This window comes from Hevea brasiliensis, chromosome 10, assembly GCF_030052815.1.
Source record: "Hevea brasiliensis isolate MT/VB/25A 57/8 chromosome 10, ASM3005281v1, whole genome shotgun sequence".
In the NCBI taxonomy this organism is placed as follows: Eukaryota; Viridiplantae; Streptophyta; class Magnoliopsida; order Malpighiales; family Euphorbiaceae; genus Hevea; species Hevea brasiliensis.
Window position 1 is genome coordinate 100475390 of NC_079502.1, and position 18136 is coordinate 100493525.

General features: G+C 29.2%; 1 protein-coding gene and 1 pseudogene across 1 annotated transcript; both read left to right on the plus strand.

Annotated features, from left to right (window-relative positions):
• The first annotated feature begins 5330 nt into the window (after positions 1-5330).
• Positions 5331-10723, plus strand: LOC131168806 (probable 1-deoxy-D-xylulose-5-phosphate synthase 2, chloroplastic). The gene is made up of 10 exons (XM_058128504.1): positions 5331-5464; positions 5630-5791; positions 5988-6152; positions 6267-6417; positions 8359-8630; positions 8732-9005; positions 9081-9388; positions 9472-9753; positions 9841-10125; positions 10236-10723. The coding sequence occupies exons 1-10, from the start codon at positions 5375-5377 to the stop codon at positions 10380-10382; spliced, it is 2136 nt and encodes a 711-aa protein (XP_057984487.1). The 5' UTR covers positions 5331-5374; the 3' UTR covers positions 10383-10723.
• A 110-nt stretch (positions 10724-10833) lies between these two features.
• On the plus strand, positions 10834-11563 carry LOC131169451 (lectin 7-like; annotated as a pseudogene).
• Positions 11564-18136: the final 6573 nt, after the last annotated feature.

An 18136-nucleotide genomic window follows, 5' to 3' on the forward strand; every position in this document is an offset into this window, starting at 1 on the left:
GAAATAAATTTATTGTATGATTTATGATTTTTGTTGTGTTGAGAATTTTAACTTATTGAATGAAATTGTATAATTTGAATATAAATTTTCTTATGCATTTAAGGATTTATTGCATTGTTTTAAGGATTGTAAATTTTAAGTTTGATGTGTTGCCAACCTTGAGCATGAATTTATGATGATTAAATATGCTAATGATTTGTAAACACTTTGTAAATAGAAATTATTTTGAATATGATTTGAAACCACAGTTGATATGACAAAATATGTTGTGAATTCTCATTAGCTTGTCTAGTGAGATAACTCCTCCACTTGATGGGGCGAGTTTCTTCCTCTCTGCTTGCTAGTTGGGGAATGATGTGAATGAGTACTCATATATACTAGCTAGTCTTTGTTTCTCTCTTTTAGCCTCATTTATTGGGAGAGTGTGAAATGTCGTGGTGTACAACACGACATCTATTTGAATTTTGGGTCATGGGTTCGATTGTGTGTATTGTTGGTAACGCCCTTTAAATTATGCATGATTTGATAAATTGTGATTGAAATAAATAATCTGTCAGTAATTCAAAAATTTTTGTATTGTTTCGGAATTTAAAAGAAATGTAAATAAATAGTTACTATTTGATCAAAATGTTATTCAAATGAATAATTTGCATGAATGATAATGTTGACTTCTGAAGGTCATGGATTTTGAAGAATTTAGAAATTTTAAAATTCTATTTGTTATGAATTGTCAAGCATAATTTGTATTAAGTTTTAAATTACTAGTTTGTGCACCACTCAGCGATAGCTTTGTATGCTATCGCAGATATAGAGACTCGAGGAGCAGCAGATTGAGCTGCTGAGGACAGGGGATCTACCTACTAGAAGTTATCAGGTATAATTTATACTCTGACTGTAAATATTCATTTTGATGTATGTATGCATGTAATTTTATGGACTTGTAAAATCGGTCTTGAGCATTTTGTACAAAAGTTTGTATAAAGTTATAATAAATTTAGTTTGGATTTTCTGAATGTAAATTTCTAGTATGATGAATATAAATTATTTTGTCTCTAATGAAATATGAGTGGAACTATTTTATTTAATCTGAATGAAATGTATTGCTAATATTTTGAGGATTATTGAATTTTGGACTTGAGAAATTGATTGAAATGATTGTGGAGTTGTTGAAATGGATTGAGTTTGATTGTGAAATTGAAGTAGTTGTTGAGAAAAATTTTTAGAAGTGCTTTTTACAGGTATTTGAAGAACTGATTTCTCAAAATACAGAAGAACTCACAAAATTTTTATAAATTTTGTGGAAAAATAAAATGGGCCAAAAGTTTTAATTAGTTTTTAACTTCAATTAAATATTTTAATGCCTATTAGAAAATGCTCACTACTTATCAAAAATAAGAAAAAAAAATTTATTTTAAAATCCCTTATCGGGTACTTAATGAGTTATCGGTAGGTGAAGTTCGGTAGTTCATTAGGTATTCTACGAGATCATGTTATGCCTTACAGAGGGGTAAGGTATGACATTTTAAAATAATGATATTAATTATATTGCTTTCAAAATTATACAGGTTTGAATTTATTCTTATTGGCTTATAAAAAAATGTTATTCTTATCAGATTTTCAAAGATAACTCAACTTGCTTAAGAAAATGTTATTTTTTAATAACATGTTATCTCTAAGTGTGTTTGTTCTCCCCTTTTTCTTTACTATGATCAATTTTTTTGAAATAATTTCAATGAGAAGAAAAAGAGGGTGTTAAGAGATCCTTAGGCCCCATATTAGATATTTTAAGATCCTTTTTCAAATCTACTCCCATTTTAAGGTAAGAAATAAACAAATAGATACGTCTTATTACACTGATAGGGGACGCTCGTAATGACTAAGGAGGTTAAAGATCAAGAAGTGAGTTATTTATCGACCAAGTATTCTTCTTACGGCTAGATTCAATCTTCAGATCCTCACAGAGAGGAAAAAGAATTTCACCTTAATTGCATCTTTCTCCAAACTTTTGAGAAAAGTATAAAAAACAAGGTTTAAATGGTACTATTTCGCTGTCACGCCATAATGAAAGGGGTGATCTCATAGATCTTAATCTGTAAAGATATGTTATTATGTGCATTTTTCCATTGAGACTGAATCTAAACTTATGCTCGAAGAAAAATTATATATGTATTAATAAGGAAAGTAAGGATTATAGAGAAAAAAGTAACCGTAGTGGTCCCTTGGACCGCCAGATTTGACATTGATATAGTAAATACATTTTTTAACATTATTTTAATAATAAATCCATAATACTTCCCAGTCAAAGTTAATTTCTTGTCTAAAGTTATATTGGAATTGTCTTTGTAGAGGAAAAGAAAAATTGTAAATGCATTATTATAGAGGGAGTTCTTATCTTAGTTAACCATATATTTACTTAATAATCAACTTAGATCATAAATTAATTAAATTAATAAAATAAAATTTATTGAATTAATTTTATAAAAAATTAATTGAATTAATTTTTAAACAAAAATAATTAATAAATAAATAAATAAATTATTTTTATGTAAACACTAATAATTTTAGTAAGAAACGTAATATATATATATAAACATGAAAGAAAAATGAGCCGTTGAAAATGTTATGTAGGAATCTGGAAATGAATGCTGACTTGTTGATTCTCTACGTAACGACAAATTTAAGCTTTTTTTTTTTTTTTCTTTTTCTTAACCTTCACGCCTAACTTAACTCTAAATTCTTGATAATTGACAAGCACTGAAATTTTTATAACAATTTTATTGGGAGGTAAATTTTTATAAGAATTTAATTTAATTAATTTTTTATTAATTATTAAATTTAAAATTTAATTTTTTTAATTTAAAATAAAAATCCACAAATTTAATGCATTGTAGTGTAAAACCAGTTAATAGGTGTCTCACAAAAAGGATTATTACATATCCTTTTAAAGACATATTAGAACCATAAAAAGAAAAAGTACATTAAAGGAATAAATTATGCTTTCAATATTTATCATTATTTTCTAAGTATATATCTTCAAAACATTTTGCATTATAGGAAACTCTGCGTTTTTGGAGATACATAAAGATGGTAGGTGATATCATCACATCTCTCTTTACCCACAGAAAAAAAAAAAAAAAAAAAAATATATATATATATATATATATATATATATATATATATATATATATATATATAATAAGCTCAAAATTAAATTTTAAGTCAAATAAATTTTCACCTAATAAAAAATTATTTTTTAATAATAAAATATTAATTCTTTAATTTTTAAATATTAAAATTTATATATTAATTTTAATTAAAATAAATTTTTATAAAATTAATAAAAATTGATATTTTAAATATTTTATTATTAAAAAATAGAAAAATAATATTTTATTTTTTTAATTAAATTTATTTAAGGTTATATTCTTTTTTTATTCAAAACTTAATTTTGAATTTATTTAACGAATTATGATCTTATTTAATCTTTTTTTTTTTCAAAAACAATTTTAACCCTATATATGCTTAAATTGGTAGTTTCCTTTTATCATCATCATCATATATTAAGAAAAAAAAATCATTGGAGTACTCAGTGTGCGCATGCAAGTGCAGAAATAATAATTATTTTTTAAAAAATTAAAATGCCATTTCAGTCATAATATTATATTACACAGCCAAAGATAGCTTGGTTAGCAGTGGTTGTGATGCTAGATTTAGTGATATTCCACCTTTCAACATATCTATCAAATTGATAATTTCTTAACTAAACTCAACTCTAATAATTTCTTTTAATTTTCTAGCTAATAACATGTTAATTGTGAAATCCCCATAGTATTATAAAGGAATAATTAATTTGTTTTTGTACTGATTAGATGATGAAGATTCTTCCCTTGAAGGGATTTGAGAAGAGCATCCATACATAGCTACTTCAATCCTTTTCAAGCAACTTATTTTTCATTTTAATCCTTGTATAACTTTTCTTTTTCTAAATCCATTAATTTAAAGAAATTTATGCAATTATGGTAATATATCTGCACCCCTATCTCAATTTAAGCAATAAATTATAACAATTTGACATACGTATATGATTCGATTATTATTGTTATTTTTAATAGGAAATTAACAGAATAGAGACTCGAATCTAAGTTTGTCAAGTGAATTATACGCTTTTAATGGATAAGTCAGTTTAAGTTTATTATTATTATTATTATTATTAGTTAATGTAAATTGTATAATATATAGTTGCATATATGCAATTATTTATCATTAACAAATTCTATTTCATGTCCATTGTCTTTATCTTGTTATATTAATGTCATAGAGTTAATAATTTCATGATCAGATTCCGATGTCATATTATAAAAATTAAGAATTTAAATTTTAATATTTTTAATTATATATATAAGGGAAAAATATTGGATATTGGTAAGGTTTTTTAAAATATAAAATATTGCATTGAATAATTAATCCTTCCAATAGGGACATATAGATATAGTCATGGGTAAAAAAAAAAAATACAATATGAAAGGGAGCTGCCAACCACCCATTGGATAATGCATGGCTTATCGATGAGCTCTGATTTATAATATTAGAGTATTTTTAAAATTATAAATTATAAATTATAAATTTTAATTTTAATCAAAATTAATTATAAAAAATATGTGTTTATTTTTTTTTATATCGATTGATGTAAAGAAAAAAAACTATTATTTTAAAAAGTGGGTGTTAAAATATATTATTTTATTTATATTTACTAAAAATAGAAGTAAAAATATTTTTGTGAGACTGATAGAATATTTTATGACACAAAAGTTCTCTTTTTTATGAGTATTTACGAAAATTATCTTTTTTTTAAAAAAATTATTAATATTTCTAATAATTAAATTCACCTTAAATTTAATTAAAATTCACCTTAAATTATTTAATTTAGCCCAAATTCAATTATTAATATTATCTTATTAATATATTGACCCATTTACTTTTATAAATTTTATTAATACAAATATTTTAATATTTTTATAAAATATTTAATTTTTATTTATTTAAAATATAATATATAAAAATATTTATAAATATTATTAAAAAATATATATTATATTTAATTAATCATTTATATAAACAAGTTATAGTACGAAGAACAACACTTAATAAAATTTAAATTTGACATAAATATTATATTTAAAATTAAAATTTAATTATATATTACTGAAACACATTTTAATAGAATTTAATCGAATAAACACTAAAAAGATACACAAGTCGTTGTTTGTCTTACCCTGCCGGGCTGCCCGCTATATAAATTTGGTACTTCCCCCTCTTCAGTCCCTCACACAAAATCTCTCTCCTTATTTCTCTTACTACATAAATTTTAGAAGCCATGGCGGTTTCTAGTTCTTCTTTTATAGCAAACCAATCTCTCTTTCCATTCTTGAAAGCTCCAAGATCAATCCTTTATGGCAGAAAACAGGTGTATAATAATAATAATGATGATAATGATGATGATGATTATGATGATGATGATGATGTTCATCTTGTTAACCATCTTCATTTCTGGTTTATTCTTTACGCTTTGGTGTTTGACGATGTGATCTTGTTTATGGGTAGTTAAATGATGGTTGGTTATTCGTTTCAGTTCTTTATACAAGCATCTGCCGGCCACCCAGATGAGGAAGGGAATACGATGATAAGGAAAGATCAAAATGGCTGGAAAATTGATTTCTCAGGAGGGAAAACAGCCACACCATTGCTAGATACAATCAATTACCCAGTTCACATGAAGAACCTATCCACACAGGTAACAAGAAAGAGAAAAAAAAAAAAACGCAGAGCTGATGGTGATCTTCTGTATCTGTTTACAGGGTTGTTATCACACCAATGAGAACTGCTGCTTCCTTTTTTTTTTTTTTGGCGTTCTTGTTCTGTTTGCTTTTAACGTGGAATCTTTTTGAACTGCCTACTTATTTTGGTTGTTATATATCGATAACTTTCAGGATCTTGAACAACTAGCAGCAGAGCTTAGAGCAGATATTATATACAGTGTATCAAAGACAGGAGGGCATTTGAGTGCCAGCTTAGGAGTTGTCGAGCTAACAGTGGCTCTGCATCATGTGTTCAACACCCCTGACGATAGAATCGTTTGGGATGTTGGTCATCAGGTGGGATACTCTACATTCCAAACAATCAGTTTAAAAAAAAAAAAAAGAGCAGAATGGTGAGTTTGAATGTCCAGAGTATGTAATCCTAAACAGGGTCTGGATTTTTTTTTGCAGGCATACCCACATAAAATTCTAACGGGAAGAAGGTCTAGGATGCACACCATAAGGAAAACTTCAGGGCTTGCAGGATTTCCTAAAAGAGATGAGAGCGTTTATGATGCCTTTGGCACCGGACATAGCTCCACAAGCATCTCTGCTGGTCTTGGTATGTATAGGCGCAGCTCTTTTATTCAGAAGTGTAATCTTTATATCTATAAGTACATAAACTATTAAGTGAATTTAGTATATATGTATTATTTTTTATAATTATGTAAGATATTTTTTTATATTACAAAGAGAGTTCATTTTTTTGTAAAAAAAATAATATTACTTTTATATGTGCGAAGAATTTTTCATAATATTTCCTATATTATAAAGCAAGCAGTATTCAAATAGCGTTACTATGTGATATTTTTTTTAAAAATTTGTCATGCTTCATAAATAATTATATAATTTTTTTTAATTTAATTAATTATTTTTTTATTTTTTTAATTATTAAAAAATTTACCATATATCACCATCAATAAACAGTGTATAGTTTTTTTATACTAATTATTTTATTTTTTTTAATTTTTTAATTATTATTAGTATTAGTATTACTACTTAATTTTTATAATTTAAATTATCATTTTCTTTAAAATTTTATTTTTAAAAATTAAGGCATTTGTGATTAAATGTACTATTTAAAAATTTTTTATATTACATTTTTTATAAATTTATTTATAAAATAAAAATATTATTTACCACGTATTAACGTCCATAAAAAATAGTGTATAACTCTCCTTCTACTAATTATTTTAATTTTTTTATTTTTCTTTTAATTAAAATTATTATTGACATTATTACGTTAATTTTTATGATTTAAATTATTGTTTTCTTTAAAATTTGATATTTAAAAATTAATATATTTGTAATTAAATACATTATTTAAAAATTTTTTACATTAATTTTTTTTATTTGAATTCATTTATGCAAAAACATTATTTGCTACATGTCACTCTTTACAAAGAATGAATATATAATTCTCTTTTACACTAATTATTTAATTTCTTTAATTTTTCTTTTCATTATGATTATTATTATTATTAACTTTATTATTTTAATTTTTTATTATTTAAATTATTATTTTCTTTAAAAACTAACTTTTAAAAATTAAGACCTTTACGAATTAAATATATTATTAAAATATTTTTTTATTACTTTTTTTTATAAATTTTAATTTATTTATGAAAAATATTATATATTAATTCATACTTATTTTTTACTTTATTTTTAATTTATGAAATATCTTTTCTTTTTATAAAAAAAATAAATGATTGTAATTTATTTCATACTGATTAAATAATAAATATGAACTTTATTGTTAGCATTTTAAACTTGCCTTCAGAAGAGAATTTTGTATCATTATTATAACATTATCTCCTTAAATATTTCATATGTTAAACCTATTTACATATAATTAATGTATAATTTATATAATATAATTTAAATAATTTCATATTATTGCACTAAATATTATTTAAAATACAAAAAACACAAAATTTAAATTTAAAGTGATTCATCATAAATTTACTCTATAAATAAATATTCTATTATAAACAAAATAATTACAAACACTAAATATTTCTATCTCTCAAATCACTCAAACTCTCGTACCCAATTACACTCAAAGCCTCTCAAAGGTTTGGTTTATAGAAAATTCACTCTAATTTTCTCTCTCACAAAATGGGTTTTCTATCACAAAATTGGGCTCCTCTCAAAATGGAGAATCAATCTCCTTACATAGCTAAACATGATCTGCTTACTGAGTCGGCAATTCAGTAGCAAATTGGAAAAGTTAATTTCCTTTTTATTTTTTAATTATTACTTTACTCGTAAGTTTTGACCCACTTTATAAGACTTCAATCCTTAACAACCAAGTAAATTTAAGTCACCGTTTAATAATATAATTTTTCCCATCAATCCAGTTAGTATGCAAATCAAATTGAATAGAAGAGATCCAGTTACAGGCTATATGCAACAATTAAATTCATATTACTAACCAGTACTGCTTGTACAAGTAGGAATTCAATGTAGTAATAAGTTTTCTACAAAATAAAATATGCAGGAATGGCAGTTGCAAGAGACTTGTTGGGGAAGAACAACAATGTCATTTCTGTAATCGGAGATGGAGCCATGACAGCTGGACAAGCATACGAGGCCATGAACAATTTAGGATTCCTTGATGCTAATCTAATTGTTATATTGAATGACAATAAGCAAGTATCTTTACCCACTGCTACGATCGATGGCCCTGCAACTCCAGTTGGAGCACTTAGTAGTGCTTTGACCAAGCTCCAGGCAAGCACCCAGTTCCGCAAACTTCGTGAAGCTGCAAAAGTAAGTTACAAGTTTTCATTTTTTTTTTATCTCCATGCTCTGGTCCTCGCATTTAATTTTAATATCAGAAGACATCTGACTTTTGGTTTTGTGTGTTGAAGAGCATCACAAAGCAAATAGGTGCGCAAGCGCATGAAGTTGCAGCGAAGGTAGATGAGTATGCAAGGGGAATGATTAGTGCTTCTGGATCTACTCTCTTCGAGGAGCTAGGTTTATATTATATCGGTCCAGTGGATGGGCACAACGTTGAAGATCTAGTGACCATATTTCAAAAAGTTAAAGCAATGCCTGCCCCAGGACCAGTTCTGATTCACATTGTGACAGAGAAAGGGAAGGGCTATCCCCCAGCTGAGGCAGCAGCTGATAAAATGCATGGTGAGACTACAACTTTCTTGTCACGTAGTGGTGTTATGAATTCCTTAGAAGATCCTTATTCTTTCATACTCTCAGGTGTCGTCAAGTTTGATATTCCAACTGGGAAGCAATTCAAGCCAAAATCCCCTACACTTTCATATACACAGTACTTTGCTGAAGCTCTGATCAAGGAAGCTGAGACAGACAACAAGATTGTAGCCATTCATGCTGCGATGGGTGGTGGGACTGGTCTCAATTATTTCCAGAAGAGGTTTCCAGATCGCTGCTTCGATGTGGGCATCGCAGAGCAACATGCTGTTACATTTGCAGCTGGTTTGGCCACTGAAGGACTTAAGCCATTCTGTGCTATCTACTCTTCATTCCTGCAACGAGGTTATGATCAGGTGAGCCAACGGAAGTTGATACTTGATTAATTAAGATAAGTCCGCTGCAAAATACCATACTAAGTTTTTTCTGGGTAACATAGGTGGTACATGATGTGGACCTTCAAAAGTTACCAGTCCGCTTTGCCATGGATCGAGCTGGTTTGGTTGGTGCAGATGGACCCACTCATTGTGGAGCATTTGATGTCACATACATGTCTTGCTTGCCCAACATGGTGGTCATGGCCCCATCTGATGAAGCTGAGCTGATGCACATGATTGCCACTTCTGCAGCCATAGATGACAGACCCAGCTGCTTCAGGTTCCCAAGGGGCAATGGAATTGGAGCAGCTCTTCCTCCTAACAACAAAGGAACCCCACTTGAGGTTAGCGTAAGCAATCAACTCAGAAAATTACATACAGCAGAACCAATAACAGATAACCAAAATGTTTCTTTTTTAATTACTGAATAGATTGGAAAAGGAAGAATACTGAAAGAAGGCAATAGAGTAGCCATTTTGGGATATGGTTCTATAGTTCAACAATGTGTAGAAGCTGCAAGCATGCTCAGAACCCGAGGCATTTCTGTGACAGTAGCTGATGCGAGATTTTGCAAACCTTTAGACACAGATCTTGTCAGGAGATTGGCTAAAGAGCATGAGTTCCTAATTACAGTAGAAGAGGGTTCCATTGGAGGGTTTTCTTCCCATGTATCCCACTTCCTGAGTTTAAGTGGCATTCTGGATGGACCAATAAAGGTGATTTTTCTTTCAACATGCAAATTTCAGCTGCTTCGTAAAAGACTTGCTTTCATTTTGTTCACTTTTCACTTTTCTTTCTGTTCTAACCTTCTTAAAGCGTATTGCAGTTGAGACCAATGGTTCTCCCTGACAGATATATTGAGCATGGATCACCTCAAGACCAAATTCAAGCAGCAGGGCTCTCCTCAAACCATATCACTGCCACAGTCTTATCTCTCTTGGGGAAGCCAAAAGAAGCTCTTCAGTTCAAGTGAAGTGAGTATTGCTTCAGGAATAGCAAAAGCCATGCACATCACTGCAAGTGAGAGACTCCTGTGAAAATTGCAACTTACAAGTTTATATTTGGATATTAATGTACAAAGATTTGGAACTCCTCCAATCCCATGACTAAAATGGATCTCGATATGAGGATTCAAAAATGATTCACTTGAGTTTAAGTCACCAATAGCGCCTCTGTATATGCACTAGTCAGAACTTTAAAAGACAAAACCGAGAAATTTCTCTTAAAACATTCAGTAATATTCCTTCTTCTATTCTGTTTGTTCATATGTAAAAACAGAAGTATTTGTCAATGTGAAACACAAACTTCCATGCACATAGTCCAAAAAATACATTATGCTCTGAGTGAATCATTTAGCGAATACAGAAGTATTGGCTTTTGCTGTGAGAAGATGTAGCCAATTTACATTGGATTCAAGTACAAACATGGTAACTTCAAGATTCGGAACAAACAAGGCATATCTTAGAAAATTCAGAAGAAAAAAAAAGGGGCAAAATTTTAGAAGACAATTCTGTTACCTATTCTGTTACCTGCTACAAATATTTAAAGCATTCCTCTATCTTATTCCATGCAAATATTCAACCAGTGCATATCTGGGATGCCCAAAGAAGAAAGCTCACTGACTTTATAAACCACTTTTCTTTTGTGGTGAAAACAACTGACCCTACAATTTATGGCGATGGAATATGCTTCTTCATAGCAACAGTTGGCTCTCAGATCCCTCCTGATTCAAGTGGGGGATTTCTTGCACTATTTAGTCCTAATTCTACTTACACTGGCTTCATAGAAAATCAAGTTGTTGCGGTTGAGTTTGATGCTTAGAGAAACACCTGGGATCCAAGCTACAATATTAGTCATGTAGGGATTAATGTAAACTCCATTGAATCTGTAACAAATGCTCCCTGGATTTTTAGCAGTGGATTGGTTGCAAATGCATGGGTGACTTATAGCTCCAGCAGCAATACCTTACGTGTAGACATGATTTACGGCTCTGAGAATCAAGCCTTCGTTGGGAATCAAGGCCTTCTGTATTCAGTAGATCTGAGCGAAGTGTTGTCTGAATACGCCATAGCAGGTTTCTCTGATGCTACAGGTGCACCCGTTGAAATCAGTAACATTCTTTCTTGGGAATTTTATTCAAGCTTGGAAAATTAATACATCATGATGAAAAATAAAACTATAATAAGTGTTACTCGTGTGAACAATTAATAAACTTCGTTGTTCACACAAATTAATCAGCCAATTATTTCCTGGGTGGAGGTTTTGTTAAGCCTGGTGTAATAAAAGGTTTCATTTCATAAATGAAGTGAAACTTATGTTCAAATTCATTATCTTTTTTTCCTTCTTGGAAACTTTACTTCATCTAAGTTACACAATTCCCATTTCATATTTCACATCAGTCAATAATTTCATCACTATTTGGAAAATTGAGGAATTAATTTGAGACATCTTTTGTAATGAGTGGAGATTCATATTAATTAAGCAAACATTTGATTGATTCATTGCCTTGGCTATAACAATTAATCCACCCAAAGGCCTATAATGAACACAATTAGTCTAATGTAACGCATTAATTTTTTTCTATATTAACTTGATTAAATAATTGTATCTTGTCAACAGTTACATATTTTAAATGCTTTTTCCAGATTATTAAAGATGAAACCTTTTCCCTCTAAGCAGAAATTTTTCCTTATCATTCACAAGCAAGAGTGAATTTTTGTCTTTTGGAGAAATCACCACTCGAGCAATTCTATCTCATTCACAGCCAGCTAGGTCAAATTTCACTTAGCAGTGAATTATAATGAATCATATAATTAACTAAATTAAAAATTGCTTTGAATTATTAAAATTCGTTTAGAATACTCAATGATAAATTTAGATTTTCTTTAAATTTTATTTAACTCTTTTTAAGGTTCAAAATCGAGATTTTATAATTTTAGACTCTATTTATTTTACGAAAAATATTTTCTTAATATTTTTTACATTTTCTTACGTTATTTTTCTGATTAAAGGAAAAAATAAATAATTTTTTTAAAAAATAAATTCTACTTTTAAAAAGGGAAAGTCATTTTTTTTTAATTTTAATAGTCTTTTTAAAATATGAATACATTTATACATATATAAAATAAACACATATAATTAATTTAACATTATAATAAAAATATTTTTATAAAAAATATCTTTTTAGAAAATATTTTCCATATATAAATTATTTTTTGAGCTTTAGAGATAATTTTAAAATTTAGATTTTAGTATATACTTGTATTGGAGCAATAACAATAATGTTTTTCAGCAAGTGGGAAAACTTAAATCTCCAATTAGGAGAAAAAAAAAAGCATCCTTAAATTAAATTCGAATTCTAGATAGGTTGTCCATAGTTCAAATACGATGACTATTTTCTTTCTTCTCTTTGGTTCTTGCTATTGCCTTGTGGTAGGAGAAGAAGTGGCCAAGATATAGTGGATTCAAGTAAAATACATGGTATTTTCGAAAATTTGGAATAAATAATGCATTACTTCGAAAATTCAGAAAAGAAACTAACAAAAAGTTTTTACGGTATACATATAAATGGGGGGTATTTTGTTCTAATTCTACTTCCACTGGCTCTGTTGCGTTTGAGTTTGATACTTGCGAGGACACTTGGGAATGGATTACAAAGCTATAATAGTCATGAAGGGATTAACATGTAAACGCCACTGAATCTGTAGCAACTGCTCGCTGGGTCGTTGACAGTAGATAGGTAGCAGATGTATGGGTGATTTATGACTCCAGTAACAAGAAATTAGGTGTGTTCGCGATTTAAGCTGAGAATCCAGTCTTAGGTGGGAAATATTTAGCCTTTCATATGCTGTTGATTTGAGGAAAGTGTTTTGCCGTAATTGGTTTGGCTGCTGCTACTGGTGGACTGGTTGAAATTCGTACGTGCTTTCTTGGGAATTATATTCAAGCTCGGAGAACTAAGGGATTATTAGGGGCTCTTGAAGCACATGGTTAGAAAACATAAATTTTATTTTCTATAAATAAGGAAAAATTGAATATTTATATCTAAAGAGCATTATTTTATAGTACTCGTTGTAAATTTAATAATTTGCCTAAAAAACTAGTCCACCAACGTAGAAAATAAAAATGTGGTAAGTGTTGGTATTGTTGAAACTCAATGAAATTCATTGTTCCACAAATTAATTAGGAAAATTATTAACTGCATTCGGAGAACAAAATTGTAGTGTTTCTTATTTATTTTTATAAGTAAAATTATTTTATTAAATTAATCAGGAAAATCTCAGTATTAGTATGCTTATACTAAATCCAAATCAATTGACTTCCTCTATACACCTAAAATTAGAAACGAAACATACCAAGTGAAAAAACCTGGAAGAAAGGTACAAAGTCAAAATGTATACCTGCAATCAAAACACAAACTCAATTCCTGCTGTGGGAAGGACAAAGCTAAGCATAAAGACACAACAACGGGAACAGAAAACTTGAAACAAAAAATGACATAGAGAGCAAATTAAGCAACTAGAAGACAAAAAGTAGCACAAAAATCCGGCATAGAGAGCAAAGCTGATGCCGAAAACTCAAGTCTACATCAAAACTGAACAACTAAAGAAGATGAGTACCGCAACTTACAAACCTAGAGTGGCGCAACAAAGTCCGTTGAGTAGCTCAGACCTTGCTTGGCTAAAATATCAACTACTGAATTGGCTTCCTTAGAGTATGAATTAAAGAGACCATGGGAAGTGATTAAATCAAGCTCTAAATTGAGTTGATGATGACGGAGAACTTCCAGGGGGTAAAATCCAGGCTTGTCAATCAACAAACTACATTTATCGAATCCGACTCAATGATGAGAGATTTAGGGAAGCAACCTAGTTCTGGTAGGTCCACAGATAACCTTAGAGCCTTGCATATGGCCAACGATTCAACTTCGTTTGATTCTATGATACCCACTAGGCATGAAAATACACAGCAAAAACAAATTGAGGAATCTCTAAGAACACCACCTACTGCACTTCTCCCAGGCTTGCCAAATGAAGAAGCATACGTCTAGGGAGGAGCAGCCCATAGGAGAAGTGGACGCTGCTTGGGAGGATTTGATCATGATTGAATTGTGGCTGAGGTAATCCACAAGTTTGATCTTAAGAAGGGAAATTTTGCACGTATAGCCTTCATCTAGGTGGAGAGGCGATGTAAAATAAGAGAGCATAGAGAGGCAGTGGAGGTATCATAGTCATTAAAAACTTTGTCATTCCGCGCCAACTATAATAAGGCATTCTGCCCAAACTGTGTGTTAAAGTTAAAAAAATTTCTTGTTTCTGTGCGTGAGAAGAAGAAATTCCCAAACCATGGTGAATCTCGGCAAGGTGGCAGAGTCAACCATGAAACCGACATTAAAATTATCGGCATATGATACTGACATTAGAAGAATTTTTTTGCTAAACAAAACTCCCTAGTTGCCGATATATAGTTAAATTATCAGTATGCAAAGTGCTATCAGATGGTGCAGTAATTCCTCTGCTATGTGACCAAACGGACTCTTAAAATGTTGGTAATTATTGCCCTACAGTCTCCCATGTCTCCTACGCCAAAATAACTTATTCTTTTGATTTGTGAAATGGATAAGCACATATAAAGTTGACATACCAAAAACTTGGAGGAAATTCATTTTCATAAAATTATTTAACTAAATATTTAAATAATGTAATTATATGAATTAATAATTGTGTTAAATCATCTAAAGTTAGAATATTTAATTATTTAAAATAAAAATAATTACATGAAATTAGTTAAATATATAAATATTAATTCAATAAATAAAATTAAATTAATTAATTTTAATTAATCTATATATGTGTGTACGACTGAAATAGTGAACTTTTGAAAGAACAAAATATCCTTAAATTTTATATTATTTACCTCTTTATTATTTTTAATTATTTATATTCATTTTAGAGTTTTTTTTTTGATAACTTTAAAATTTCTACCTTACTTGTAGTTCTATATAACTAATTACAATAAATTAAAATTTTGTAAAAAATTAATTAATAAATTCATATTTCTTTAAAAAAATTGTGAATTTATGTTAAAAAAAATTCCAATTTAAATGGCTTTTAATTATACTAATAATTAATACTCTAGATTTTAATTAATAAAATTCTATTTTTCTTAATTCCGTTCCAATTTAAAAACATAAACTTAGCTAAACTAAAATTAAATTTGAAATAAAAAATAAATACTATGCTTAGATAAAGGAAAAGAAAACTTGTAGAATCATAAAAAGGACTTTAACGACGGGAGAAAAAAAAATCTTTCAGATCTTTATTAACAATATATATAATCTGATGGTTTAACTAAAACATTATATAGATACGGCAAAAGTTTTTATATACAATTAAGTGCAGAAACATAATTAGAAATGAAGGAGCACAAAAATTTAATAGTTATATAATTATTATAATTAATAAAAATTTATAAATTATATTTTTATTAAACAATAATCATATTTTTTATAAATCATATATTTTATTAACTTTAAATAATCAGAAATAATTCAATAAAGAAAGTCTATAAATCATAATGAATATTCATTGTAATATTTTTTCAGTCATGAATTAAGACATTAATTTTTTTTAAAAAAAATTAATTCATGATTTATAGACATTAATTTATGAAAAAATATTTAATTTATTATTTAACACAATTATTAATTCATATAATAATAATTTTATGAAAATGAATTTCCTCCGAGTTTTTGGTATGTCAACTTTATATATGCTTATCCATTTCACAAATCGAATGAATAAATAAGTTGTTTTGGCATGAGAGACAGCAGGGCAATAGTTACCAGCATTATAAGAGTCAGTTTGTTACTGTACCATCTGACAGCGCTCTGCATGCCATAATATAACTATCGGCAACCATGGAGTTTTGTTTAAAAAAACTTTGAAATCGATTCTTCTAATGTCGATATCATATGCTGACTTTTTTAATTTCTTTTTATGGTTGATAGATTCACTTTAGTTTGAGAATTTCTTCTTCTCACACACAGAAACAAGAAATTTTTTAGCTTAACACACAGTTTTGGCAAATGCCCACCATGATAACCATAAAATAGCAAAAGATAAATTGCATCAAAATTTCCTTTGAAAAGCACCGTTAGCAAGAAAGCATCATTCATCAAGCAATTCAAATACAGAAGCAGAGAGGCAAAAGGATATATTCCTCCAATTCACAAACCAACTCCACACTAATCATGAGTGTTGACATGCCAAAAAATATATGCGAGACTGTTTCCCTTCCAACTTAACAGAATTGTAGTGTTCATTATATTCACATACATGTGGATTCCTCCCTAAAATTTTTTGAGGTAAATCCACATTTATGTGAGTGAATAAGCAATATAATGCCTTCGGTGTACTACAATAGGTGGACCTGTAACAAATCATGGAAGATGAATTCTAAAGATATGTGGGTGAAAGTATGATAATGGGAGTATTCTATATTAATCTCCCTGATTAATTGGCTCCTTAAGTTTAATCAATTTTGAGTCGATTAGCACAGGAACACATGGACATGGGATCTATTCTAAATCAAATAGGAATTAACGTAAAATGATCCATTGAATCTCGGGAAAGTTTTACCTGGGTCGTTTCTAGTGGATCAGTGGCGCATATGCAAGGATGGAGTACAACTCCACTTCAACATAAGAGTGCTTGTGATGACTGACGTTAGGAATCCAGTATCCGGTGCGTATCGCAGCCGTTCGTTCCCTTCATATACGGTTGATCTGAGGGAAGTATTACCTGAATATGCCGTTATAGGTTTCTATGCCACTACGTGGCCGTCCTTCGTCGCTGCAAAGCAAAAGTCTGATATATACTGAAACCCTAAATTGTATACTCTTTTAGATAATCTCAATTATTAAATTTCATTAATCTAATTGTCAATTCAAATTAACCCATGAATTTATAGCATAGAAAACCCTAATGCACTTTTAAACTAGTAATTAATAAATGAATTACTTCCCAAAAGGCAGCCAATTATCATGCATGGCAGACTGGTGTTGGCCCATAACAAGAATTATTACCACCAGAGCAACAGCGATCAAAGGCGTGTATCCCTCGGAGAAGCACCTGTCCCTAAACGCTTGAAAAAAGCTACCACACCATCGTGATTTATTGAAACAACGGCTGGAGGACAACATTGGCGGTGGCGAGCAATGGGAGATTTTGAATATGAAAATAGGCATGATTAGGAGTAGCCATCGCATCATTCGTCTTTTGGATTTTATCATTGATTCAAACGACAGGTAATATGGAAACAAAATGTGAACAATGAAGGCCAAGATGATGAGGATAACAGGGTATGGCTTGGGATCATGAGACAGCGTCTCTTTGACATAGGAGAGTTTGCTTCTGTAAGGACTCATCAAGCATTAATGGTTTGATTAAAAAGAAGAAAAATTATACTTTTTTTTTGGATTTGGTCCATGCAAAATAAATAAGGGCAAATTACAAATTGACAGTTTTATCCTGATTTTTACACGATAAAAAGTTCTTTGAATAGTTAATTTACTTTTATACCCTTTACTATGTTCTTTTTTCTTTTTTTTTTTAAATAGAAAAAAAATTAAAACTTTTATTTCGATTATCAATTTTAGTTAAAACTTTAAATTTTATCAATTTGATCATAAATAAATCTTTTTAATTGTTTTCAATATTAGCAATA